This window comes from Lates calcarifer, unplaced genomic scaffold, assembly GCF_001640805.2.
Source record: "Lates calcarifer isolate ASB-BC8 unplaced genomic scaffold, TLL_Latcal_v3 _unitig_184_quiver_1174, whole genome shotgun sequence".
In the NCBI taxonomy this organism is placed as follows: Eukaryota; Metazoa; Chordata; class Actinopteri; family Centropomidae; genus Lates; species Lates calcarifer.
In genome coordinates, this window is record NW_026115800.1 from 1 (window position 1) to 26,810 (window position 26,810).

Consider the following 26,810-nt stretch of genomic DNA (forward strand, 5'->3'; position numbering starts at 1 on the left):
GTAAACTAGCAATAGATTATTATCTATATCTGATGTCAGTGCAGTTTTCCATGTAAATTATTTGCAGTTTATCAGCTAAAGGGTTTGTCCTATATGTTCTCTTATGTTCTTTGCTTGTGCAGTATGCTTGCATGCCAGACTTACTTCTTTTTTTTTCCAGGGCCTCAATTGAGGAGAAGTATGCCAAAGAGCTCCTTGGTTTGTCCAAGAAGGTGTGTGGACACAATGAGATGAAGTAAGCAACCTTTGCACTGTAATACTGTTATTATGTATTTGACTGGATCTATTCATAGAGAGCCACAGACGGTGAAATGAATTAATCTGTCTCTGCAGAGCCCACATGGTGCCTCTTAGTCTGAATTCAAGATTCAGTGCAGAAAGAGAGGTCAAAGCGAAGTTACAGCCTGGTCACTGACAGGATATTTTGAAAATGTGGATTTCATCAATTTGCAATCAGCAGTTCCCTAATAATCATTTTGGTCGGTCAGATTTTTTGTGTTAGTGTTGACATGGTGTTTGTATCAGCATATCTAGTTCCCATTCTGTCAGCGGTCACATGATCACTGTGGCTTTGTTTCTGCTGTGTCTGTTAGAAGGTATAAAGGTGTGAAGAGGAAGGAAGGCATGTGGGGGAGGGGAGATCCCCTCCCCACATGCCATTAATGGTCCATTAATTCCCCTCTGTTATAGGTGACACATATTCATGTGTTTTTCACCTAGGAGGAGACCTGGAGGTCACTAGTCTGTCATGGGCAGCAATAGTACTTCCAAAATGTCTTTGTAAATGAGTTTGGAGGAATTATACATATAAACAAAACTGTTTATAACTAAAAGTGAGAAAACAGAAAAGTTATTATTTTTATAGGGTTATATTTTTTTATGGTTATTTTGGTTGCTTACTAAATTGATTAATTCATTTGAATGGTCCTGAGAAAAAATGATATAGCAGTGAATAATCTAAGGCCTTATGGTCCCTACTGGTTTTTCTTTGTACTGTCATACTTTGGCCTGTATGATCAGGTATTAAATTGTATTACATTTTCACATGTGAACTCTAGAAAATGTCAAAAGTATCAGATCTCCAGTGTTCTCCATTTTACACATGCAGCATGCAGTCGGAGAATATCTGTGTGAGATGCGTTCTCACCTACTGGACATCTTCTGTTTGGTTGTTGTGTTGGGTAGCATGTGGTAGAGCGTGCATGAGGCCAGTGATTGGTTCGTCCACTCACTTGCTGTGCATTCTTCAATCATTTGCTCTATTCACGCATCACTCACTCGGACATGACACAGACTTTATGTCAGACAGCTGGCAGGATAAAGTTTGCCTCTCCCAGGTAATGTCTAGAAAATGTCAAACTTGTGGTGCATGTGCGAAATCAGCAGAGGTGTAAAGTAAGTCTAAAAAGTCTAAGTCTTAAATTGATTCAGTGAACCTAGCAGAAATCAGTGGCAGTGGCCCCTGGTGAAAAACTCGATAGGGCACTTTTAACATCCTCTGTGTTTGTGATGTAGTGAAGATCAAAAGGTCTTATCAATGCATTGAAGTAACAGTGTCTACTATTTCATGTAGATTATGTCATAAATGAAATCCCTACATAATATCCATTTCCTTTTTTCTTTAAGCACATTAAAAAGATCCCTGGACGTGTTCAAATACGTAAGTGCTTAACTCTTTTGAGTCTTCACTGGCTACTTGTACTGTGCATCTCAGTTCATTATCTCTGTGTCGATAACAACTAAAACCATGCTTTTCCCCACAGAGACTGAACATGTGAGTCTGTCGCACTTACAACTGGCTCAGAGCATGAGGGAGGAGGCCAAGAAGCTGGAAGAATTCCGAGAAAAAACAAAAAGAAGCCAGGAAAAAGGTCGGTGGATTTATCAGCACTGAGGTGACCGAGGCATCTTGGCAACATGTGATAAACTGGTGACTGGATTCAACCTTGTCATTTCAGTTAGAACAACAGATGGATGCCCTTCACAAACAGAGGTCCTCACAGTTCAAGAAGACAATGGATGTAAGTATTATGGAGGGGTCAGACACTTAATTATTACAAGCTCAGTGTGAAATAAATTACTACAAAGTCACTTTCAGACTTCTTTTTTCTTTCAGACTTCTGTTCTTTTCCTGTACAGTGTTACTTATAAACCAAGCTGATTAGCGTTTATAGTGACTGACCTGCCAAACTAAAGGCAAATTACTCACTTATCTATGTTTGAATAGCTAAATGGGAGTGGTGCTGTGTTACTTGTGACGTAAGATAAAACCAAAACCACCAGACAGCAGTCTGTTTGTGATTTGTGTCAGTTGAGTTTCAGTTGTGATGTGACAACTGTGAAAATGCCATTCTTATCCCATCTCTGTTCTTCCTCTTTGGCGGGGGGAAGTTGTGTTGACCGGTCTGGGAAGTAGACCCATGGGGGCATCATTTAACAGCATGAAAATCGCAGTCAAAAGAAGAAGTACTTGGGATGTACTATTCAAAATGAAGACAAAATGAGTCTGAATTTAGAGAATAACTGCTGTTGATTAACAGTTGATGATGATGCATTAAAAGCTCTAGCCAGGTGCTAACTTTGGCCGCTGTCCCCCAGTCAAAGAAGACATACGACCAGAAGTGCCCGAGATAAAGAAGAAGCCGATCAGAACGTGAACCGAAACACCAACACCAACAACACCAAGCACATGGAGAAGGTACAGTGAAAATATCAAATATTCGCTGGTTCTCAGATGTGAGGTTGTGTCACTGTCCTCAGATTGTAAAGATTAAATAATTAATAGTCTCATTAATAACGATAAAGATTGTTAGTTGCAGCCATAAAGAGCTAAACTCTATATTATTGCCCCAATAAATGAACATGGCAGCATTGGATGTTTTTTTTTCCGCCTCAAAGCTGCTGTTAGCACGCTGACAGTTTTCCCACAAAATGGAGAGTGGGTGGGAAAAGGGCATTTCCAGTAGCTTTGAGGACACTGTAATGTGAACTGACCATGCCATGTTGCTGTGACTAAAAGGCTCCTAAGTTGGAGGATTTTGATCAGCCATATCTCATGACCCATTTCAGGAACTGCTGTGAAATTGTGTATGTTCCCTAATGTGAGACAAGAGGGCATTGTTGTGTGGAAGAATGTTGATGTTGATAAGGCAAGTATTGGTTACTTGTTATGTGTTAGCTTTAGAGCCACAGATGAAGACTGAGTACTCGTGTTTTTTGTCCTTATCATCATTCAGCTCTACACGAAAGCACAGCAAGCAAAACAGAATGCAGACGAAGCAGGTAAGTTAGCAAAAAAAAAAAAAAAAAAAGAAAAGAAAAACTGTTTCAGACATGTTTACTACATAATATGCTGGTTGTATTTCTGGGATGGAAGGACTGGACTACATCTATACAGTGCTTTTACTCAAACTGCTTCACCCCGTCACCCCCTCCTTACACATTTACGCGCCGATGGCATGTTCCTTAAGTTTCCATCTAGCACTATCATAAGGGGCTATCTTAGATTCTAACACACAAAACCAGGCTGATTTGAGTATGTAACAACATATATGATAATAATGTGTTTGGGTATATACACTGTATTTATACTGTTTACGCTGATCTACGTGTTTGATTGGCAGACAGATTATACCATCAGAATGTGACCACACTGGGAAAGGTTAGAGATGAATGGCTGAAGGAACATGTCAAAGCCTGTGAGGTAAGACAGCGATTGGCTCGGGATTCCTTAAGTTTGAATGTAGTGCACATCATGTAAATAAGCTGAATGTTTTCCTTGACAGATGTTTGAAAAACAGTCAATGGAGCGTATCAACTTTTTGAGAAACACAGTCTGGACCCACCTAAACCAGCTTTCCCAGCAGTGTGTGAACAATGATGAGGTAAAACCCACAGTTACATTAATTTTAAAGCTGCTATATATATATATAAATATTTGTAATAAATCAAATTATTACGTGCAGTCTGCCTCAGATCTATGGAGGATTTTAGCATCTTTCAGCTCCTTGTTTTGGTGTTACACCCCTGTTTTGGTTCACTCTCACTGCTCTCATTAACCTTGTTTTGTTGTTGTTACCTGCCCAGCACAAAACATCAGACAAACACAGCAACTAGCTGGTGAACACAGTGAAATGTTTAGTAGCTAAAGAGCCAGATTTTCCCTTCAGGAGTTGGTTGAGACCAAAAAGAGAGTTATATTCTGCTTACAAATCAGATAGACACAAATATAACTCTTAATCAATGCCAGTGTTGCTCAGTGTCTACTGATGTGTAAACAAATAACTGAGGTTAAAATATGTCAGTGTTGTGGTTAAAGTAGCTCTAAAAAAATCACATCAAAAATTTTCCATTCACAAACCAAGAAAAACAGATGTATTATTATTATTGTTACAAGAATCTCACTTTCATAAACTTTAAATAGCAAAAATTCAAGTGTATCTGTAAAGGTGTGTTTTAAGTGGACTCTGACCTTGTTGTTTACGGTCTCTCTGCATGTGTGTGGTTGCATAGCTGTATGAGGAAGTGAGAAAGTCTCTGGAACAGTGTGACGTCCAGGAAGATATCGAACACTTTATAAACCTCAGGCGGACCGGTGATAAACCACCAGGTATGAACTCAGGAAGAATGCTATTCTGTGGCATTAACAATGTATGCATTTACACATACAGAGAGCAGAAGTTATCAAACAAATTGCAAATTTGCATTGTTTCAATTGTGCTCAGTTGCTAGTAAGGAAGTTTTTTCAAAATGTGCCCAATATCAGATCTCAGCGTTCACACTGATCTCAGACACATCAGCTTATCAGTCTCTCTCTCTAACAGCTCCGGTTTTGTATGAAAACTTCTACAGTGGTCAGAAGTCTCCAACTGGCACTCCACCCTCTCGGCTCCCTCCATCCATCATCAGGTAAACAAGAGAAGGACTATAGGAGAGGCTGCCAACCTGTCTGCGTATCCATCTATCCACAATTATACACTAAGTGTTAGTCCTTATTGTGTACCCTGTTTTTGATTTGCAGGAGGGGGCCACTACCTGATCCAGCACAAAACAGTACAGGTATAATTTTATTTACTTAAACTTTAAGTTACTTAAATATGGTGTGTTGCTTGCTATGAACACCCTACAGGGCCTGCACACAACTTCTGGTGCATTTTACTGTGATTGGATAATTGTCACATTTACACTTACACATCTTCTGGCAGTGTATGTACAAGAAAAGTTATTTTCAGTGGTGGGGTTTGCACTTTGTGGCTTTATTATCTGTAAGCTGTAAGCTTCTGCTTTTCATATTTAACCACCATTTTTTCAATCTTTCTTTTGACTGCAGATGATACAGTCTACTCAACAGTGCAGGACGCGGGCTACAGTGTTATCCATTACTAACACGCGGATCAGCTGGAGAAGTCATTGTGCATCCTGTGCAGTGCAGGAGCTTTGTGATGGACAGGTTTACTTATGTCTCATTACTTCCTGCTTTGTGTCTTCCTGTAAAGATGCAGTCTTACGTACGGAAAATAAGTGTCATAATTGTGTACATAAATAGCTGAGATGAGGTTGTTTGGTATTTGTAACATATTATATGTCACCGTGTTATACATGGCAGTATGGCAAACATTATTATTTTATTTTAAGGATCTTGTGTGTATTATAAAATCAAAGCAGGCTAAACGGGAGATTTGTTTCTCAATAGTTTGATGAAATTGACATGTGCTATGATACAGAAGCAGGTGAGGTAATAACAGACAAACACACAGAACTGTGTCGTCAACCCAATTTCTGTACAACCTTCATAAGTACTTTCCACTTTTGAGATATAGAGACCATTTGTTACTATAAGGCTCTGTCCTCTGGAGGGTTGTGTCTTAATTCATCCTCAAATTTGCATTTATTTTTATGTTTTGTGTGTTTCTATAAAGATCCACAAAATGTGTCATCCACTTACTTGTTTTCATTTCCTCTTATATGTGAGAGCAGAGTGTCAGTTGACTGATCTTGTGAGGCTCACGCATACTCTTATTCATTGTATCTACAGTGCACAGTATATGGATTATTACAGACCCTGTTTTTTTAATTTTGCCAGTTAAAGTCCTGTACTTTGCCACTTAAGCTGCATCCTAACATTTTGACAGTCTTATCTGTTGAATTATAGTCATTTCCACTGTAAGACTGTTAGAGGTTCTATGTTTTGTCTATGTATTTTTGGAAACAGGAGGAGGGTTGTTGGAATTTTTGCACTTTGCTTTTGCTTAAATGTTAATAGCACATGATTTGTACAAAATGTTACAAACTGTGTCTGAATTCGAAACTGCCAGGGTAAAGAGGGATTAAAAGCATTTCACTGTGCAGCTGACCTGGTGTTCTGTGGTTTTGTATTCAAGTATTTATTTTCTTATTCCTCTTATTATCTTTCCTTGTAGGTGAGGTGGTGATACACCAGAGTATTTTCACAACTCACTTGACATCACCTGGTGTGTAATACTGAAATAACACATATTTTTGCTACAGCCCTCAGCCTGCTCCTTCTGCAGATGAATGCTTGGTTTATCTCTTTAACTCTGTCGCTGTGATATCGGACCCCCTTTAACTTGGACTGTGAAAGCAAATCTTTAACATACTCCTAGGCTCTGTTTGGTACCTACATTCACACTTGCCATGGCACAATAAATGCTTCAAATGAAAATCAATACAGCTTTATTTCCACCACTTTTGGCAACATCATTATCTCATTATTGATTTTTACTCTCAAATTTTTGCATTTTATATTACACAGTCCTCCTCAATGTGAGTAAGAGTTCCTGGTAACTGCCAGTTCATCCATGGGACGCCCACATCTGTTCAGTGGGTGCTGTTTGTCTGCAAGCATCAATCCTGAATTGCAGAGGTGAAATGGGAAACATTTTGCCTGCTGACAGGTCCTGGTTTGCAGGTTCTTCTGTAGCAAGTAGCTGTTTTGGTGGTCCGATATCACACAGCATGCTCTGATTTGATCAGATCCAGAATAATCTGGATGGTCCTCTCACCTGAATAGAGACATACTGGATCAGTGTATCTTGGGAAGGTACATACATTTTAAAACAGACAACAAATTGGACTGGGAAGGGGTTGAGGAAGGGTTTTTTATTTAAACTGTTTCTCGTAAAAAATCGTTAATGAGGAAAAACTTAGCCTGAGGAAGATTTTAGCAACTGTCAGTGTATTCCCATATCTTCATGACATTATATTTGTTGTATAACACTGACATTACTCTTTATTTTTATTGTTACCAAATCCCTGATAAGAGCAAACCTACTGTTTCTTGCTTAAGGAACCACACAAATCTTTAAAAACGGGTTACAAGAATTTAGGTTCATATTTTAAAACAGCACAGTTTAGTTCTAAGCAAAGTTTCGCTTGTGGTATTGGTTCAAAAAAAGTGCCTATTTTTATCATGACAAAACATGTCACCCAGTGCAACAGTGTGGCTCACCAATGTGTCTCTAACAGTTTTCTTATGCTTGAACAGCTGAAATAAAATCACTGCTTATCCTGCCTCAGTTAACTGTAGGGGTTAACTGAAATGCTGTCTCAACTATTAACAGATGAAGAAAATGTAGTCATTCTTCACCAGCATTTTTTAAGGTTTCGTGCTGCTTAATCTAGCGAAAAACTTTGATGCAGGGCTTTTTACCTTCCAGATTCATCCTTGGATTCTCCAGCTTCTTTTCGAGCAAAGAGTCCATCAGCTTCCTCAGGTGTTTGAATATCACACCGATCCGTACAGGAGCCTTTAAAAGGGAAAATAAATAAAGTATATGAGCAGCATTTTTCACAGCAGACATGTTGACAATCACAGGTGTAGTTAATCACAACGATAATGTCTCTGAGGTGTTGCAGGGTGCCTACATGCACAACACCAAGGCCCTGAAGCTGGAGAATGGCTGTAAATCTCAAACAATGTCTATTTCCTGGGTGTACAAATTCACATCTGCTGCTGCTAGAGGAAGGGATAGATGAGGAAAGGACATAAAAACTGATCCCGGGTGATATCCGACCTGAAAGTGTATCCATCCGTCTAATGTGATGAGCCTCTCTCTGTGCTGAATATCAATGTCACCTCCAAACAGCAGCATGGGGAAAGGTGATATGAGAGTTGTGTCTCGCAGGTAGATCTTAGTGTATTTCACCTGAGGATAAGCAGATATTAGCACATGTGACTTAGAGATCAACAGATAACACAGACACACACACACACACACACACACACACAAACACCACCCATACCTTCTCCTGGTACAGCAGCCAGCCGTGCGTCTGCAGGTTGCGGTTCACAGACGAGGGGTGGACTTGGGCCTTGCCTTGAGGGGTCTCCACCGTGCAGGCCACTCGCTCGAGCACATCCACGGACGGGGTGCACAAGACCCGGGCCACGCTGTCGTAAAGCCCCGCCGTCAGCACCGCATTCATGACCGAGATCTGCTGCTTGGACAGCGCGGACGCCTGCAGCTTGGAGTGAGAGGAGGAGCGAGACGACCAGAAACCAACCTGCTCCATCATCTTCATCAGCTCGTGCTTCACATCCTGAATGGAAGACATCAAACAGGTCCCATCGGACGGGTGGAGGAGGAGAAAGTAATTTGTGTTAAAACAAATCAAGAGAAGCCAAGGTGAGAGCATGCATGCAAATGTGTGTGTGTTGGTACCTCTATTGTAATGAGAGCTGTTCGATTGAGAAAGTGTTTCCTGCAGTAGGACATTTCTGCTCTCTGTCCCTCAGTCCGTGAGTTCTTCCACCTATAACAGGTTAACACAAGAAAATAGGTCAGTGTTTCCCAAATGAAACTCAAGATTATTAGACCTTTTTGAAGACCACATATAATGAAATTTTATTCTTGTTTGAGAATTATACTGCAGCCATACAGACGGAAAACCAGTAAGGACCCTACAGTTATTTATTAAGTCGGTTCATTTACTTATATTTATATCACAGTTCTGTCTGTACTTTCCTTACTCTACATAACTATAAATTCTGATAATATAATTAATTAATTGAGAGGACCTGGATCTAAGCAGCAGGAAGTTTGATGGTATTAACACAAAGTCCACACAAAAGGACTCAATAGCCTCCTGCACGCGTAGCTGGGAATCTTATTAATGGCATCACTGTGACATTAAGTCCAAATGATTGTGCGATTAATGTGAGAGGCTCCCAAACGAGCTCTTTTAAGAAAATACACAGTGTTTTAAAGGTATTTTCAGAGCAGGCTGTACCCCAGATATGCGTTGTATATGGTCAGGTGATCAGAATTGGCTAATGCCAGTGCAGCCTTGGCCAGATTAGCTTCCTCCTTTCTGTTCATTGGTGTGGAGAAGGGAGACTTCTCAGTGATGGCTGCTGCGATCGTTGCCTGAAACAAATTTTTGATTAATATTCATGGCAAAATATGAAAGTAGACAGGATTCTAAAATATACATTATGAGAGTAATGGTTGCAAAAAATAATATTTTTTTGTTTGTTACTCAGGCAGTGAGACGTACTATGGGCTCCAGGCAGCCGAGGATGGCTCCGTAGATCAGCATCTTGCCGATCTTGACGTTGACGGGCAGACTCGCCAGGTGGTGTCCCAGAGGGGTGAGGAGGTGATTGTCGGGGTGACACGCGCCAATCTTTCTCAGCAGGTTGACGGCGTTACTGACCGACTGGGGCTGAGGGGCATCCAAGGCCCGGCTCAGGAACTCCTCCGGGGAGCCGTACTGACATTTCTACCAGAAGGGAGAGAAGGGATTAGAGAGACTGAGGAACATTTAACCAAAGGTTTCAATAATTTTTCCACATGAAGTAGAAGGTAAGAGTGTCTGTACAACTGAGTGTGGTTTATATACCATAATATGAAGGCAGAGCTCCTCCAGTGGGACCCGTAGTATCTCTGGTATGGAGTAATCCATGAAGGCATCAAACCTGAGGTTAAACAACAACAGAGCAGATCAGCACATGACCATAAACAGGAATGTGGCATCTTTATTGATGAACACATCCTTTAAATTTAATGCATGTGATTTGGGTTTCTCATTTGAGTTCTTCATCCTATCTCAGCATGGTGAATGATGAGCTCCATGCCTGTATTTTGGGTAGAGTCTGAAGCAGAAGCCGTTTCGGACACGTCCCGCTCTCCCCTGCCTCTGGAAGGCGCTGGCTTTAGAGACAAACGTTTCCACCAGAGAACTCATCTGGCTGCTCTCATGGTACCTGAATCACACAACAGAACACAGTTTCTCTGCAACCTGCCTCAGTTATGTTTTCTAATTACTGTGATCATTAGTCATGCTAATGCTCTGGTTCCAGGGATGAAAATGTCAATCTGTTGGTTCTGACTGAAATATCTCAACACCTCTTGAAATAGATTGCCAAGAAACACTGAGATTCATGGTTGCCACATAATGAATCCTAATGACTTTAGTGATGCTCTGACTTCTCCTCTAGTGCCACCATGAGGTTGACATCTGTAGTTTCAGTTCAAATGCCTGAACAACCATTGGATGAACTGCCATGACATTAGGTACAGACCAAATAAGTGCAAAGCTAAAGACAATCTTGTCTGCCTCAGCTGGACTGTAACAGTGAGCACATTTGCATGCTGACATTTCACTTCACTTTCATTACAAGCCAAACAAAGCTGTTAGCATGACTGCAGACTCTCAGTTTTGTTTTTCTTGCTTCATACTCTCAGACAATTCAAATAAAACATATTTTGTTGACTGAAACCTTGGAACAGAGTGAATAATTTAGGCTTAGGGTTCAGTAATATGTTGTAACATAACAAGAAATAATATATTTATAATATTATGACATGCAAGACTTTTTGGGCGTTGTTCAGGAGCTCTTACTTATTCTCTTTGGTCTTCCCAGTGTCAATGACAAACACAACGTCAGGAATAGTCACACCTGTCTCAGCAATGTTAGTCGACAACACAATCTAAAGAAGAGACAGAGCAGAAGGCCAGTATGAATATATTTGTTCAGTCACTCAGTGATATCATTTTATTTATGGAATATTTGAAATGTTGTTACTGCTGTTTACAGTTATTTCACCATGCTTTATTATTCTGTAACATATGTAACAGTACCTTCCTAACTCCAGCAGGGGGCACTGTGAAGGCAGCAGCCTGGTCCTTTGATGACAGGGTGGAGTGGAGGGCAACAATCCTGTACCTATAAGTCACAGACAGGGCTCACAGTGAGATGGAGGTAAAAGGTGAAGTTAAATGTGTAGTTTAGTTTGTTTCAGCATTTCTCCCATTGTGAGAGTTTGTTGTCACCTGTTTTTGTCCCTGAACCTCTTGTCTGAGGAGAGCAGGTCATACAGCTGCTGGATGTGAGCCAGACCTGGGAGGAACACCAGAACGGCTCCATCCAAATCTGCAAATTGTGGGGATTTGTCTGACAGAAATAGCAGGAAAAAAATTAGCACACACAACAACATCAAAACATGTATGAACATGGATTTGATGCTGTCTGAAGCAAGCCTGATGATGTGTTGTACCTAAGTAGTCCATGAGGTCTACCAGCAAGTCCATGTTGATCTTATTAGGGTTCATGTACTGCAGCACCTGCCGAGTCCTGCTGCTGAAGTGGTCGAGGTCAGGACCCAGGTCCCAGCCTGAGGAGTCCCTCACTATCACCTCCTGAAACAGACAGAAACACACACATTAACACACACTTATTTTAAATTACAGTAGAATAACAATCCACTCAGATCAGAAGGCTCCAGGTTAAATCCATTGTCATTATCATAAGAAACAAGTCATTTAAATGTCATGAAAATCTATTTTCTCAGTTTTTTACAGTGAGCGATGTGATCTTACATGAGCACGAAATGATCACAGATTACTTTATTCATGTGTTTTTCTCTGTGCTAGGGCTCGGTTGGAAAGAGGGGATGTGTCCCTCTTACAGTTTAGCAATATCTGAATCAAAATTTGATTTGAGTTACTGGAAGTTTGCCAAACTACACACTGCTGATGAAGAAGATTAGCTAAGTTTTCAGGTTGTGAATAAACTGTCAATAACTAGTTCATTAGAATGTCTTTTTCCCCCCAAACTTTTGATTTGTTATTTATTTCATTATGAATATTTAATGTTATCAAGATTTAAATCCTGACTGCAGCTTCACTGCAGGTTGCTGGAGATTAGAGCAGCAAACTGAGATAAATCATCAAACAGGACATAAGATGATAACAGGAAGTATAATGACGGAAAAGGAAAAAACAGAGCAGTTTATATACTCAAACAAAACACCACTATCACACATATCACTCCTGCAGAGAGTCAACGTCACCTGGTGTTGTAATGTCTTGCCGCCTTTTTGAGTGACAGAGACGCTGACGTCTTCCTCTTCTTCAAGAATTTTCTGGCTGTACTCCGAGTCCTTTTCCAGGACGTACCCCGTCTGCTCCACTATGTCCTCTAAGTGAAACACCTGGACACAAAACCACAAAGCAGATGCAGCTCCTCCCTAATATCCACTCCCAAAGCATTTAATATAGACAAATGAATTAAATTAGATTCCATACACAGCTAAACACAAACTAAAGCTCCTCTGACCTCCACTGGGAAAGTCCTGCCGGGGATGGTGATCACCGGGCAACGGTTGAAGTAGCTGGAGAACTTGTCACAATCCACTGTGGCGCTCATGAGGATCAGCTGCAGGTCTGATCTCCTCATAACGACATCTTTCAGGATGGTCAGCAGGAAGTCTGACTGCACGCTGCGCTCGTGGACCTGAGGACATGGAGGTGAGGTGAGTCCAAAGAAGATTTGAAGTTTTTGATTTTATAACTTAGGAAAAAATAAACAACAAAACAAATAGTGTCTGATCAGAAACCGTCAGTACCTCATCTACGATGATGTGCGTCAAAGAGCTGAGGTGTCTGTCGTGTTGGAGTTTCCTGAGCAGAACTCCAGTGGTACAGTACAGGAGACGGGTCCACTCCCCGGACTGATTCTCCATCCGGATCTGGTATCCGCACAGCGACGACTGAAACATGATTTCAACATGAAACACGATCGTTACAGCAGGTGTCGGTGCATCCAGTCAGCCTACACAGTTATTTCTAAGCTAAGAACATGATGTTTCTGTAAAAATGGATTTTCACCTTCGATCCCGGTCCATCCTCACACCCGAGCTCCTGGCTGACCCTGCAGGCCAGGCTCATGGCGGATATCCTGCGGGGCTGGGTCACCACGACGTTGCAGGGCTGTGCCGCTTTTCCCCCAGTCAACAGCTCCTCCAGCAGGAACTGAGGAATCTGAGTACTCTTCCCGCTGCCTGTCTCACCGGCCACAACTACCACAGGGTGGCGCTGCAGAGCCTCCAGGACACGGTGACGGTGTTGGAAGACAGGAAGCTGCTCTCGCTCTGCCTTCAAGGTAGAATACTCATTGAATGAGTTGGGTTTATTTTATGCAAACTGTGCTAAGTGGAAAAGTTAATGTGTATTTACCTGCAGTTTTTGGGCGAGTGAGGACTTCCTCAGTTTTAAAAAGAGTTCCCTGGACGCCTCGAGTGCTCCTGCCCCTTCCCTCCTCCCTCCTCTTTTTTCACTCTTGTCCTCCATTTCCTCTCCTCCATCCCCAATATCAAGACCAGCCAGGTTCTCCCAGGACTCCTCAGGCTCTTCGTCCCCACCCTGGCCCAACCCCGCCTGGCTTTGGGATCCCGACCCCTGACCTTGGCTCTGGTTCTGCTGCTGTTTGAGTCTGGTCAGGAGCCGGGAGATGAACTGGTCTCGAGGTTTGTTGGCAGCGGTGCGGCTCTCTTCCTGCTGCTGCTGCTCGCTGTCTCTCCACTCCAACCATACATCCCTGTAGGTTGGAGGAAGGAGCTGGTGCACAGACTGAAGAGTCAAAAATCGAGAGGGGAGGGGGAAAGAATTCACTATAGGCAAAAAATGTAAAAACTAACAAAATAAAAGACTGTAGTATGGTAACATATAGTACCTGCCCTTTAACCAGGTTGTAGAGTGCCAGTGTGGCTGCCAGATGTTGAGCCTGCATGCTGTCCTCAGTCAGGATGGTGGGACAAACCTCTAGGACATCATCTGTCCTCTGAACTCGCACCCTGATGGATTAAAAAACATCATGTTGAAACAACATATTTCTAATTTCAGTCATAAGTCTATCAGAAAGAACGGGACTGACTGACTGTCTCTAACATTTTCCCTGTACAACATACTTACTTGCATTTCCAGTATCTTCCAGCAGGGACCTTGTGAAAAGCCGGAGGTGGACTCTTGGGCAGGTTCTTTCGGACCCAGTCGATGAGGAACTGTTTGGGAGACTTTCCGGTCCAGCTTCGAGCTGTGTAATCGAAATTGCGAATGTCCTTTGGCTCGTTCTTTTTCACAACTGTGAGGCAAAATGAAACAAACTGATCAGCAACAGAGTCACTGAAGCCAGATGTTGCCCTCTGAAGGCTCCAAAAAGCACAGCTGGAATCGTATGTGTGCTTCAGTAAAACTTTTTTTCAGATACTAATACTCTCATCAGCTGTGTTTCTTGCTTTTTGTCTGACTGATGCTTCTTGTGTTCTGAGTTAACATCCTGAAAGTCTCCTCCATACACACATATACTCTACATCTATTACACGGTACTATACAGTCTGTTGGTACTGAGCTACAACATTGCGACTGAAAGCTCTAATTTGCTACATTTTATATTAATATGTCCTCTGAGCCTGTTTTGTTAAAGTCACTCGATGAATGAATTTAACTTGATTTTCCAGATGAACCTTTCTCTGCAGGAGGCTCCTTTTCAGCTTGTTCAAATAAATTGAAGGTGATGTCCTCTTTGTCGTCACTGACAGGAAGTGTTTTCTTTTCCTTCTGCGGCACGTCCACCACTTTTATGGCTGGATTGAACATGGGGTGAGACTCCAGCTGCTTCATTTCTAGACATAGAAAACATATTTGTACTTCCAAAATTCAAAGTGAGACTGAAGAAAGTGATTTGTGCATGAAAGAGTTAAAGCACACACACCTTGCTGTATGACGCGTATCCTGTCCTGTGCCATCCTCTGGCCCGCTTTGTCTCCTTTGGTCTTGGCAGCAGCTGCCATTTCTTTAGCGTCATACAGTTGAGCAGTGAGGATCAAATACCGGTCGTTCTACACAACAAGAAACAAACACATCATTATAGAACAACTACATCATGCCACATACATTATGACATTTAGTATCTCTGACTATCACAACTTAATCTGTGAAGCTGACAGTGAATAAAAAATGAACTTTCTGCGCAAGGCTCAAACTACAGAGGAAATGGTGGAGCATTCATTCACCAGTCTGATTAGCATTTGCAACCATGCAAAATGCCAGCTCCAGTGTCAGATATAATAGAAAAAACGATATAAAGATAAGCTTTTTTGCTTTCTTGCACAGAGTTAGATGAGAAGACAGATGCCACTTTTGTGTCTCAAAATGTTAAATTCTTTTTTTTTTTTTCAAAAAAGTATGGATCGAAGTATAAATATTAATTAAAGCTGCGAGCAGCGTTGAACGGGCCCTCGCACCCGGCGCCCGTCGGGGGAGCGGCGACCGCGGGACCCCGGCAACCGCGGGGTCAACGCAGGTCGCAGGGCACACGCTGGCGTAACAGTTCACACTTCCGAGATGTAAAAATTTAAAATAAAAGCTTTTACGCTAATTATTTTCTGTGATAATATTTTTCAGAGCTCATCATCTGTGACAGCTCTTGGCTCTCCTGACTGTAACCTCTCTGTGGCAGCTTCTCACAGACTCAATCAACTCCTCTTCCCCTCCCCCCTCAAACACAAACACAAACACAAACACACACACACACACACAGATACCCCCTCCCAAAAGGAGATAAAACTCAGTTTTAACTTGAGTTTACAAGCTTTGAGCTTTGAGCAAAAGCATTTTTTTGCAAGTTCTGTTATTGGGTGCATATATAAATCATTTATGCTTAAACAAGGGTTATAATGAAGTTATTTGAACAGTGAATATCTCATCTGCCTAAAGTCAGGGCGAAGCCACTAACCAGCTGTAGGGATGGGTATCATTAGGATTTTATCTTTATCCATACAGACCCCTATCAGTCCAGCTCAGACTGTTACTGGTTTAAGAGAGTGAAGTTTATAGCAATTTGCAAAATTTGGAGATTAGTGACAAACTAACCAGTTAGACTACATACAGACAAGCTTTCATTTTAGCTGTTAGTAACAGTTTGCCATGAGCTTAACCAGCGTGCTGTGCTTCGTGTTAAACATGTCATGAGACTGTGGACAACGTTTGAGCCAGCTTTGACATCTGCAGATATGAGTTTCTGAAGAGGGGCCTGCTGAGGTTAGATGTGCTGAATAATATCCATTTTCATATCAGAAAAAACACTGCATTAAACATTGTCTTAGCTCACTGAGCTGAGGTCAACAGGTAATATAACCAACCTGTGAGGTGGCTCACCCCCGTAAGATAAACACATAAATGATCCCTGATAGAACCGATAATTAAAGGCACATCAGTGACAGGGAATGCTATTAAAACTAAACTATAAACTGGTGACATTAACTGCAAAAGAAGATTTTTATTGATACATTTCAGGTAGAATTTAGTTTTCAATAAGGAAAATGCTGTAAGAAACCTGAATTTGTTGCAACAAATTTAAAATAAAAGCTTTTATGCTAATTATTTTCTGTGATAATATTTTTCAGAACTCATCATCTGTGACAGCTCATGGCTCTCTTGACTGTAACCTCCCTGTGGCAGCTTCTCACAGACTCAATCAACTCCTCTTCCCCTCCCCCCTCAAACACACACACACAGACACACACACACAGAGACCCCCTTCCAAAAACCCATCAAAGAGTAATACAATGGCTCCATCTGTAGGATAAAGTAGAGAGTCGCAACAGGAAGTTACCCCAAAATCTGAGGTTTCAAACAGGAAGTTGGGTTTCCGAACTTTGACGGGCCAGAACCGGCACACGCTTCGACCCAAACTCACAATTTTCGGAGCCAGTCTTCCAAAAATTGTCAAGGAGGGGCTGACAACATTTGAAGTGAATCTGGTCACCCGTCTAGAAACTGGACATCACACTATAAAATATGTCATTTCCTGCTATAAATAGGTGGCGCTACAACAATTGTATGAATATTGACATATGGATGTGTACAGATAGGTACCATTAACAATCCTGTAAAGTTTGATGCAGTTTGGACAAAGTATGGCCGAAATATAGCAAAAATAAAGCAACTTCCTGTTTCGTGGCGAGTAATCGAACTTTGAGGGGCCATAACTTCCACGCCCTTGAACAAAAACTCAAAATCTGCCGCAATTTAACATCGTCTATGTCTTAAGAACATACTATTAAGTTTTGAAGTCAATGGGATAATGCGTCTAGGACTAGTTCGCGTTCAAGCGACCCCTGGAAATGGCCAAAAACACACAATTTTTTCACCTTCCGGTCAAAATAAAAATACTTTCTGTTGGGTTTAGAATATGGCTCCAAGAGACTTTTTGGTGCGTCATGGGATGTTACATATGTGTGCAGATTTTCAGATTTTTAGGCGCAACGGGCTTGAGGGGCTGTTCCGTTTAAAAATGTAGGTGGCGCTACCGAGGGCATTTTACCACGCCCATGCTCAAGACCCCTAAATTATTAAATTTTTCGCCGTGCCTGACGCGTCTGCAAATTTTGGTAAGTTTTCACGCATGTTAAGGCCCTCAAAAAGCCGATCTAAGAGGCGGAAAAAGAAGAAAAAAAATAATAATAATAATAATTAAAGCTGCGAGCAGCGTTGAACGGGCCCTCGCACCCGGCGCCCGTCGGGGGAGCGGCGACCGCGGGACCCCGGCAACCGCGGGGTCAACGCAGGTCGCAGGGCACACGCTGGCGTAACAGTTCACACTTCCCAGATGTAAAAATTTTAAATAAAAGCTTTTGTGCTAATTATTTTCTGTGATAATATTTTTCAGAGCTCATCATCTGTGACAGCTCTTGGCTCTCCTGACTGTAACCTCTCTGTGGCAGCTTCTCACAGACTCAATCAACTCCTCTTCCCCTCCCCCCTCAAACACAAACACAAACACACCCACACACACACACAAACACACAGAGAAATACCCCCTCCCAAAAGGAGATAAAACTCAGTTTTAACTTGAGTTTACAAGCTTTGAGCTTTGAGCAAAAGCATTTTTTTAAGTTCTGTTATTGGGTGCATATATAAATCATTTATGCTTAAACAAGGCTTATAATGAAGTTATTTGAACAGTGAATATCTCATCTGCCTAAAGTCAGGGCGAAGCCACTAACCAGCTGTAGGGATGGGTATCATTAGGATTTTATCTTTATCCATACAGACCCCTATCAGTCCAGCTCAGACTGTTACTGGTTTAAGAGAGTGAAGTTTATAGCAATTTGCAAAATTTTGAGATTAGTGACAAACTAACCAGTTAGACTATATACAGACAAGCTTTCATTTTAGCTGTTAGTAACGGTTTGCCATGAGCTTAATCAGCGTGCTGTGCTTCATGTTAAACATGTCATGAGACTGTGGACAACGCTGAAAATATTACTTTACTAACTACTGGCCAAACAGGTGCTTTGACAAAGAAAAGGTAAAGGCCAGCAGCTTTTACTTTTCAATGCACTTGTCGTCAACTTGAGTGGCTTATATTCAGCTGGTTAACCTCGACGCCGGTGGACCTAGTGCACTTTTCCTGTCGCCGTACACTGAGTAACACGAAAAAATCAGCTGACCCTTTGTGAAATTTCCTAACTGATCAAAACCAAACTGTAAAGACAGCATCAATCCACGCTCAGCTTTGTTCAAGGGGAGACATATGGGAGAAGATGAGTAGAGAGATAGAAAGAAACAGAAAGGGTGATGGAGAAAGATTACATCAATTCAAAATAACCTAGAATTCCTTAAAATTAATTTGAAGCCAGTTTAATTTTTTGAGCCAGCTTTGACATCTACAGATATGAGTTTCTGAAGAGGGGCCTGCTGAGGTTAGATGTGCTGAATAATATCCATTTTCATATCAGAAAAAACACTGCATTAAACATTGTCTTAGCTCACTGAGCTGAGGTCAACAGGTAATATAACCAACCTGTGAGGTGGCTCACCCCCGTAAGATAAACACATAAATGATCCCTGATAGAACCGATAATTAAAGGCACATCAGTGACAGGGAATGCTATTAAAACTAAACTATAAACTGGTGACATTAACTGCAAAAGAAGATTTTTATTGATACATTTCAGGTAGAATTTAGTTTTCAATAAGGGAAACAGTGTAAGAAACCTGAATTTGTTGCAACAAATTTAAAATAAAAGCTTTTATGCTAATTATTTTCTGTGATAATATTTTTCAGAGCTCATCATCTGTGACAGCTCTTGGCTCTCCTGACTGTAACCTCTCTGTGGCAGCTTCTCACAGACTCAATCAACTCCACTTCCCCTCCCCCCTCAAACACACACACACAGACACACACACACACAGAGACCCCCTTCCAAAAACCCATCAAAGAGTAATACAATGGCTCCATCTGTAGGATAAAGTAGAGAGTCGCAACAGGAAGTTACCCCAAAATCTGAGGTTTCAAACAGGAAGTTGGGTTTCCGAACTTTGACGGGCCAGAACCGGCACACGCTTCGACCCAAACTCACAATTTTCGGAGCCAGTCTTCCAAAAATTGTCAAGGAGGGGCTGACAACATTTGAAGTGAATCTGGTCACCCGTCTAGAAACTGGACATCACACTATAAAATATGTCATTTCCTGCTATAAATAGGTGGCGCTACAACAATTGTATGAATATTGACATATGGATGTGTGCAGATAGGTACCATTAACAATCCTGTAAAGTTTGATGCAGTTTGGACAAAGTATGGCCGAAATATAGCAAAAATAAAGCAACTTCCTGTTTCGTGGCGAGTAATCGAACTTTGAGGGGCCATAACTTCCACGCCCTTCAACAAAAACTCAAAATCTGCCGCAATTTAACATCGTCTATGTCTTAAGAACATACTATTAAGTTTTGAAGTCAATGGGATAATGCGTCTAGGACTAGTTCGCGTTCAAGCGACCCCTGGAAATGGCCAAAAACACACAATTTTTTCACCTTCCGGTCAAAATAAAAATACTTTCTGTTGGGTTTAGAATATGGCTCCAAGAGACTTTTTGGTGCGTCATGGGATGTTACATATGTGTGCAGATTTTCAGATTTTTAGGCGCAACGGGCTTGAGGGGCTGTTCCGTTTAAAAATGTAGGTGGCGCTACCGAGGGCATTTTACCACGCCCATGCTCAAGACCCCTAAATTATTAAATTTTTCGCCGTGCCTGACGCGTCTGCAAATTTTGGTAAGTTTTCACACATGTTAAGGCCCTCAAAAAGCCGATCTAAGAGGCGGAAAAAGAAGAAAAAAAATAATAATAATAATAATAATAATAATAATAATAATAATAAACAGACCGAAAACAAGAGGGTCCTTGCAACTCGTTGCATGGCCCCGTTGGGCCCACGCAACTCGTTGCTCGGGCCCTAATAATAATAATTAAAGCTGCGAGCAGCGTTGAACGGGCCCTCGCACCCGGCGCCCGTCGGGGGAGCGGCGACCGCGGGACCCCGGCAACCGCGGGGTCAACGCAGGTCGCAGGGCACACGCTGGCGTAACAGTTCACACTTCCGAGATGTAAAAATTTCAAATAAAAGCTTTTATGCTAATTATTTTCTGTGATAATATTTTTCAGAGCTCATCATCTGTGACAGCTCTTGGCTCTCCTGACTGTAACCTCTCTGTGGCAGCTTCTCACAGACTCAATCAACTCCTCTTCCCCTCCCCCCTCAAACACAAACACACACACACACACAGATACCCCCTCCCAAAAGGAGATAAAACTCAGTTTTAACTTGAGTTTACAAGCTTTGAGCTTTGAGCAAAAGCATTTTTTTTAAGTTCTGTTACTGGGTGCATATATAAATCATTTGTGCTTAAACAAGGCTTATAATGAAGTTATTTGAACAGTGAATATCTCATCTGCCTAAAGTCAGGGCGAAGCCACTAACCAGCTGTAGGGATGGGTATCATTAGGATTTTATCTTTATCCATACAGACCCCTATCAGTCCAGCTCAGACTGTTACTGGTTTAAGAGAGTGAAGTTTATAGCAATTTGCAAAATTTGGAGATTAGTGACAAACTAACCAGTTAGACTACATACAGACAAGCTTTCATTTTAGCTGTTAGTAACAGTTTGCCATGAGCTTAACCAGCGTGCTGTGCTTCCTGTTAAACATGTCATGAGACTGTGGACAACGCTGAAAATATTACTTTACTAACTACTGGCCAAACAGGCGCTTTGACAAAGAAAAGGTAAAGGCCAGCAGCTTTTACTTTTCAATGCACTTGTCGTCAACTTGAGTGGCTTATATTCAGCTGGTTCACCTCGACGCCGGTGGATGTAGACGTGCACTTTTCCTGTCGCCGTACACTGTGTAACATGAAAATATCAGCCGACCCCTTGTGAAATTTCCTAACTGATCAAAACCAAACTGTAAAGACTTTGGTCAAGGGGAGACATATGGTAAGATTACATGAATTCAAAATAACCTACAATTCCTTCAAATTAATTTGAAGCCAGTTTAATTTTTTGAGCCAGCTTTGACATCTGCAGATATGAGTTTCTGAAGAGGGGCCTGCTGAGGTTAGATGTGCTGAATAATATCCATTTTCATATCAGAAAAAACACTGCATTAAACATTGTCTTAGCTCACTGAGCTGAGGTCAACAGGTAATATAACCAACCTGTGAGGTGGCTCACCCCCGTAAGATAAACACAGAAATGAACGCTGATAGAACCGATAATTAAAGGCACATCAGTGACAGGGAATGCTATTAAAACTAAACTATAAACTGGTGACATTAACTGCAAAAGAAGATTTTTATTGATACATTTCAGGTAGAATTTAGTTTTCAATAAGGAAAACGCTGTAAGAAACCAGAATTTGTTGCAACAAATTTAAAATAAAAGCTTTTATGCTAATTATTTTCTGTGATAATATTTTTCAGAGCTCATCATCTGTGACAGCTCTTGGCTCTCTTGACTGTAACCTCTCTGTGGCAGCTTCTCACAGACTCAATCAACTCCTCTTCCCCTCCCCCCTCAAACACAAACACAAACACACACACACACACACACACACAGAGACCCCTTTCCAAAAACCCATCAAAGAGTAATACAATGGCTCCATCTATAGGATAAAGTAGAGAGTCGCAACAGGAAGTTACCCCAAAATCTGAGGTTTCAAACAGGAAGTTGGGTTTCTGAACTTTGACGGGCCAGAACCGGCACACGCTTCGACCAAAACTCACAATTTTCGGAGGACTTCTTCCAAAAATTGTCAAGGAGGGGCTGACAACATTTGAAGTGAATCTGGTCACCCGTCTAGAAACAGGACATCACACTATAAAATATGTCATTTCCTGCTATAAATAGGTGGTGCTACAACAATTGTATGAATATTGACATATGGATGTGTGCAGATAGGTACCATTAACAATCCTGTAAAGTTTGATGCAGTTTGGACAAAGTATGGCCGAAATATAGCAAATATAAAGCAACTTCCTGTTTAGTGGCGAGTAATCGAACTTTGAGGGGCCATAACTTCCACGCCCTTCAATGAAAAGTCCGAAACTTTTGCAATTTAACTTCGTCTATGTCTTAAGAACAAATTATCAAATTTTGAAGTCAATCGGATAATGCGTCTAGGACTAGTTCGCGTTCAAGCGACCCCTGGAAATGGCCAAAAACACACAATTTTTTCACCTTCCGGTCAAAATAAAAATACTTTCTGTTGGGTTTAGAATATGGCTCCAAGAGACTTTTTGGTGCGTCATGGGATGTTACATATGTGTGCAGATTTTCAGATTTTTAGGCGCAACGGGCTTGAGGGGCTGTTCCGTTAAAAATGTAGGTGGCGCTACCGAGGCCATTTTGCCACACCCATGCTCAAGACCCCTAAATTCTTAAATTTTTCGCCGTGCCTGACGCGTCTGCAAATTTTCAGGAGTTTTGATGCATGTTAAGGCCCTCAAAAAGGCGATCAAAGAGGCGGAAAAAGAAGAAAAAAAATAATAATAATAATAATTAAAGCTGCGAGCAGCGTTGAACGGGCCCTCGCACCCGGCGCTCGTCGGGGAGCGGCGACCGCGGGACCCCGGCAACCGCGGGGTCAACGCAGGTCGCAGGGCACACGCTGGCGTAACAGTTCACACTTCCCAGATGTAAAAATTTTAAATAAAAGCTTTTATGCTAATTATTTTCTGTGATAATATTATTCAGAGCTCATCATCTGTGACAGATCATAGCTCTATTGACTGTAACCTCTCTGTGGCAGCTTCTCACAGACACAATCAACTCCTCTTCCCCTCCCCCCTCAGACACACACAGACACACACACACAGAGACCCCCTTCCAAAAACCCATCAAAGAGTAATACAATGGCTCCATCTGTAGGATAAAGTAGAGAGTCGCAACAGGAAGTTACCCCAAAATCTGAGGTTTCAAACAGGAAGTTGGGTTTCCGAACTTTGACGGGCCAGAACCGGCACACGCTTCGACCCAAACTCACAATTTTCGGAGCCAGTCTTCCAAAAATCCTTAAGTCTGTCCTGACAACATTTGAAGTGAATCTGGTCACCCGTCTAGAAACTGGACATCACACCATAAAATATGTCATTTCCTGCTATAAATAGGTGGTGCTACAACAATTGTATGAATATTGACATATGGATGTGTGCAGATAGGTACCATTAACAATCCTGTAAAGTTTGATGCAGTTTGGACAAAGTATGGCCGAAATATAGCAAATTTAAAGCAACTTCCTGTTTTGTGGCGAGTGATCGAACTTTCAGGGGCCATAACTTCCACGCCCTTCAATGAAAAGTCTGAAACTTTTGCAATTTAACTTCGTCTATGTCTTAAGAACAAATTATCAAATTTTGAAGTCAATCGGATAATACGTCTAGGACTAGTTTGCGTTCAAGCGACCCCTGGAAATGGCCAAAAACACACAATTTTTTCACCTTCCGGTCAAAATAAAAATACTTTCTGTTGGGTTTAGAATATGGCTCCAAGAGACTTTTTGGTGCGTCATGGGATGTTACATATGTGTGCAGATTTTCAGATTTTTAGGCGCAACGGGCTTGAGGGGCTGTTCCGTTAAAAATGTAGGTGGCGCTACCGAGGCCATTTTGCCACACCCATGCTCAAGACCCCTAAATTCTTAAATTTTTCGCCGTGCCTGACGCGTCTGCAAATTTTCAGGAGTTTTGACGCATTTTAAGGCCCTCAAAAAGGCGATCAAAGAGGCGGAAAAAGAAGAAAAAAAATAATAATAATAATAATAATAATAAACCGAACGAAAACAAGAGGGTCCTTGCAACTCGTTGCATGGCCCCGTTGGGCCCACGCAACTCGTTGCTCGGGCCCTAATAATAATAAACCGAACGAAAACAAGAGGGTCCTTGCAACTCGTTGCATGGCCCCGTTGGGCCCACGCAACTCGTTGCTCGGGCCCTAATAATAATAATAATAATAATAATAAACAGACCGAAAACAAGAGGGTCCTTGCAACTCGTTGCATGGCCCCGTTGGGCCCACGCAACTCGTTGCTCGGGCCCTAATTACTGGATCAAACTTTTCCTCTAGTTCAGGATTGTGTGCAGTCTTCTTCCCTCCTTCCTCTTCCTCCTCCTCCTCATCACTGCTCTGCTCTGCGTACCTCAGGATCCAGTCCTTCATGCTTGCAGCTTCATCCTTCTCAGTGGCCTGGCACACACCACACACATTTATAAGCTATGACATAATACATACATATATCTGCCAGCACACAAACCTAACAGCACTAACCTTGGTAGTCTCTTTGCGGGTGTTGATGGGCGCTTTGGGACTTGGAGTGGCAGGTTTCTGGTGAGCAGCAGGCTGGAACCTGGGCCTGCTCCTCTGACTCTCCTCCTGCATCTGCTGGCTAAAACCCTCTGGTAGCTCCTCTGGTAAAATACAAAAATAAACATTTTGCAGGGCTGTGCTCTCAAGAATTACACAGTGATTATATCCAAATAACTGCTGACGTTCTATTACCATCTTTAAGGTTGAGGCAGAGCCAGTCGAGAGCAGAGTGGAGATCCCCTCCGTAGAGCACACTGCTCTTCATTGCCTCCTCAATATGTTCTCTCTTAAAGTTGAACTTCTGCAGAGCTGTGTACAGGTCCTGCAGGCACATGAAGAGAAAGCCAAAATGAATACAACAATCTGTCATATGACCAAATCTAAATATTTATTAACTGTAAAAAAGGAAGGAAGGGAAGTTTTGTCTTCACCAGCAGTTTCTTGCTTGTAAGTCTGCCTGATATGGGCCCTTTATCACCATTCTCCTGTCTGAAGTCATTGACCAGCTTGATGATCTTCTTCTCCAGGTCAGCTTGGATAGCAACCTGTGTTAAAGGGTCATATCCCACTAATTAACAACAATTTGAATATTTTTCAGTGTGAAACACACTTGAGGGAACAGATTCTCAGCTGAAAAAATAGCAGACGGCTTCAGTAAAGCTGAAAGGTAATCAACAGCTGGTCACAGCGGCTGACTTACTTTAAGAATAGACTTGTCTGAGACTCCACCTGTGTCGACCTGGGCAGTGTTGGCAAGACTGTAGGTCTTTGGAGCTGGAGTAAGGACACAACAGAGCAGTGTGTGTTACTACTGAGCCAGACTACATGTTAGTCCAATTCTCACTTGACATGATCAGTGCAAGTATGTTGTTTTTTAGATTGCATCACACATTTGTTGACACATATTGTCATGCCACATGCACATTCTTCTGAATATTGAATAATTTTGATTTATTAACTTATTTTATGGACTAATTACTGAAATGAGAAGCACTGAGAGGAAACTATGAGGGACAAGAGGGTCTAATATGCAAAAAGTAATGAATGTTCACAACCCTGCAGCCCTAACGTCCAGACAGTAACTACACTGACTGATCACAGCAAAAGTACAAATATGATTAAGTCAGTGTAAACAGGGCCACAATATTATGAACACCTATAGAAAGCAGTATATCAGTATTATCAGACTGAGAACGACAATATCAGCACACTGAGTTTTTCAGTACAGTAACGTCACAGTAACATACTGGGAAGCCAAACAAAGTCTGGGGAGAGTTTGTCAGGTATCGGCAGGTATTACCACCTTTAGACTTGTTCTCTTTGGCTGGTTTAGCCGGCTTGTTGCTGGCTGGCTGTTTCTTCGGCTCCTCTGCCACGCTGTTCCCCGCTGCGGCAGCACCACTCCTGCCGGCTGCTGCTGCCGCTGCTGCCGGGGCCACCGGAGCAGCCGATTTCTTCTTCTTTCCCCCCATTAAGTCACCGAAACAAAACCCGGATGTAGCTCCTTTATGTGGCCAAGAAATTATAAGTCATTAGCAAGGTGTTAAAAGAAATTATAATGTATAGCGAGCAAAATTACACTAGTATGTGTTTCTCATCTCTGCGTATTCATGACGGGTTGGACCACACGGCTGCCGTAGCGGATGTGTTATGCTGCATTCGGGGAGAATGGGAAGGACAGGAAGAAACGTATTCCGGCAGATAAACAGAAATAAACGAATTAGTCAACAATTTGTTGGTCACGTATTTGTACCAGTTTGTTATCAACTGAAAGTATGTACAAACAAACAGTGTATATGACCTATAAAATACTTATAAAATAAGGTGAATGGATTATATTAACATTCAAATTACATTTTGA

General features: G+C 41.8%; 2 protein-coding genes across 2 annotated transcripts; one reads left to right on the plus strand and one right to left on the minus strand.

Annotated features, from left to right (window-relative positions):
• Nucleotides 1-1,851: 1,851 nt before the first annotated feature.
• Nucleotides 1,852-6,352, plus strand: LOC108890997 (proline-serine-threonine phosphatase-interacting protein 2-like). The gene is given in 11 exon segments (XM_018688100.2): nucleotides 1,852-1,871; nucleotides 1,959-2,021; nucleotides 2,599-2,625; nucleotides 2,627-2,698; nucleotides 3,237-3,282; nucleotides 3,624-3,703; nucleotides 3,786-3,884; nucleotides 4,513-4,609; nucleotides 4,824-4,908; nucleotides 5,021-5,058; nucleotides 5,330-6,352. Coding segments are annotated over 10 exon segments (651 nt in total). The 5' UTR covers nucleotides 1,852-1,871; nucleotides 1,959-1,970; the 3' UTR covers nucleotides 5,386-6,352.
• A 324-nt stretch (nucleotides 6,353-6,676) lies between these two features.
• On the minus strand, nucleotides 6,677-26,650 carry LOC108890994 (ATP-dependent RNA helicase DHX29). The gene is made up of 28 exons (XM_018688098.2): nucleotides 26,253-26,650; nucleotides 25,650-25,723; nucleotides 25,381-25,494; nucleotides 25,142-25,271; nucleotides 24,911-25,050; nucleotides 24,689-24,829; nucleotides 15,014-15,140; nucleotides 14,766-14,924; nucleotides 14,215-14,383; nucleotides 13,976-14,096; nucleotides 13,480-13,872; nucleotides 13,132-13,398; nucleotides 12,870-13,013; nucleotides 12,581-12,757; nucleotides 12,315-12,455; nucleotides 11,520-11,661; nucleotides 11,296-11,416; nucleotides 11,104-11,188; nucleotides 10,864-10,952; nucleotides 10,097-10,225; nucleotides 9,862-9,937; nucleotides 9,517-9,741; nucleotides 9,250-9,386; nucleotides 8,682-8,772; nucleotides 8,263-8,559; nucleotides 8,034-8,165; nucleotides 7,670-7,766; nucleotides 6,677-7,022 (listed from the first exon to the last, which is right to left on the minus strand). Exons 1-28 carry the CDS (start codon nucleotides 26,419-26,421, stop codon nucleotides 6,967-6,969), a joined length of 4,143 nt encoding a protein of 1,380 aa, XP_018543614.1. The 5' UTR covers nucleotides 26,422-26,650; the 3' UTR covers nucleotides 6,677-6,966.
• Between the last annotated feature and the right edge of the window lie 160 nt (nucleotides 26,651-26,810).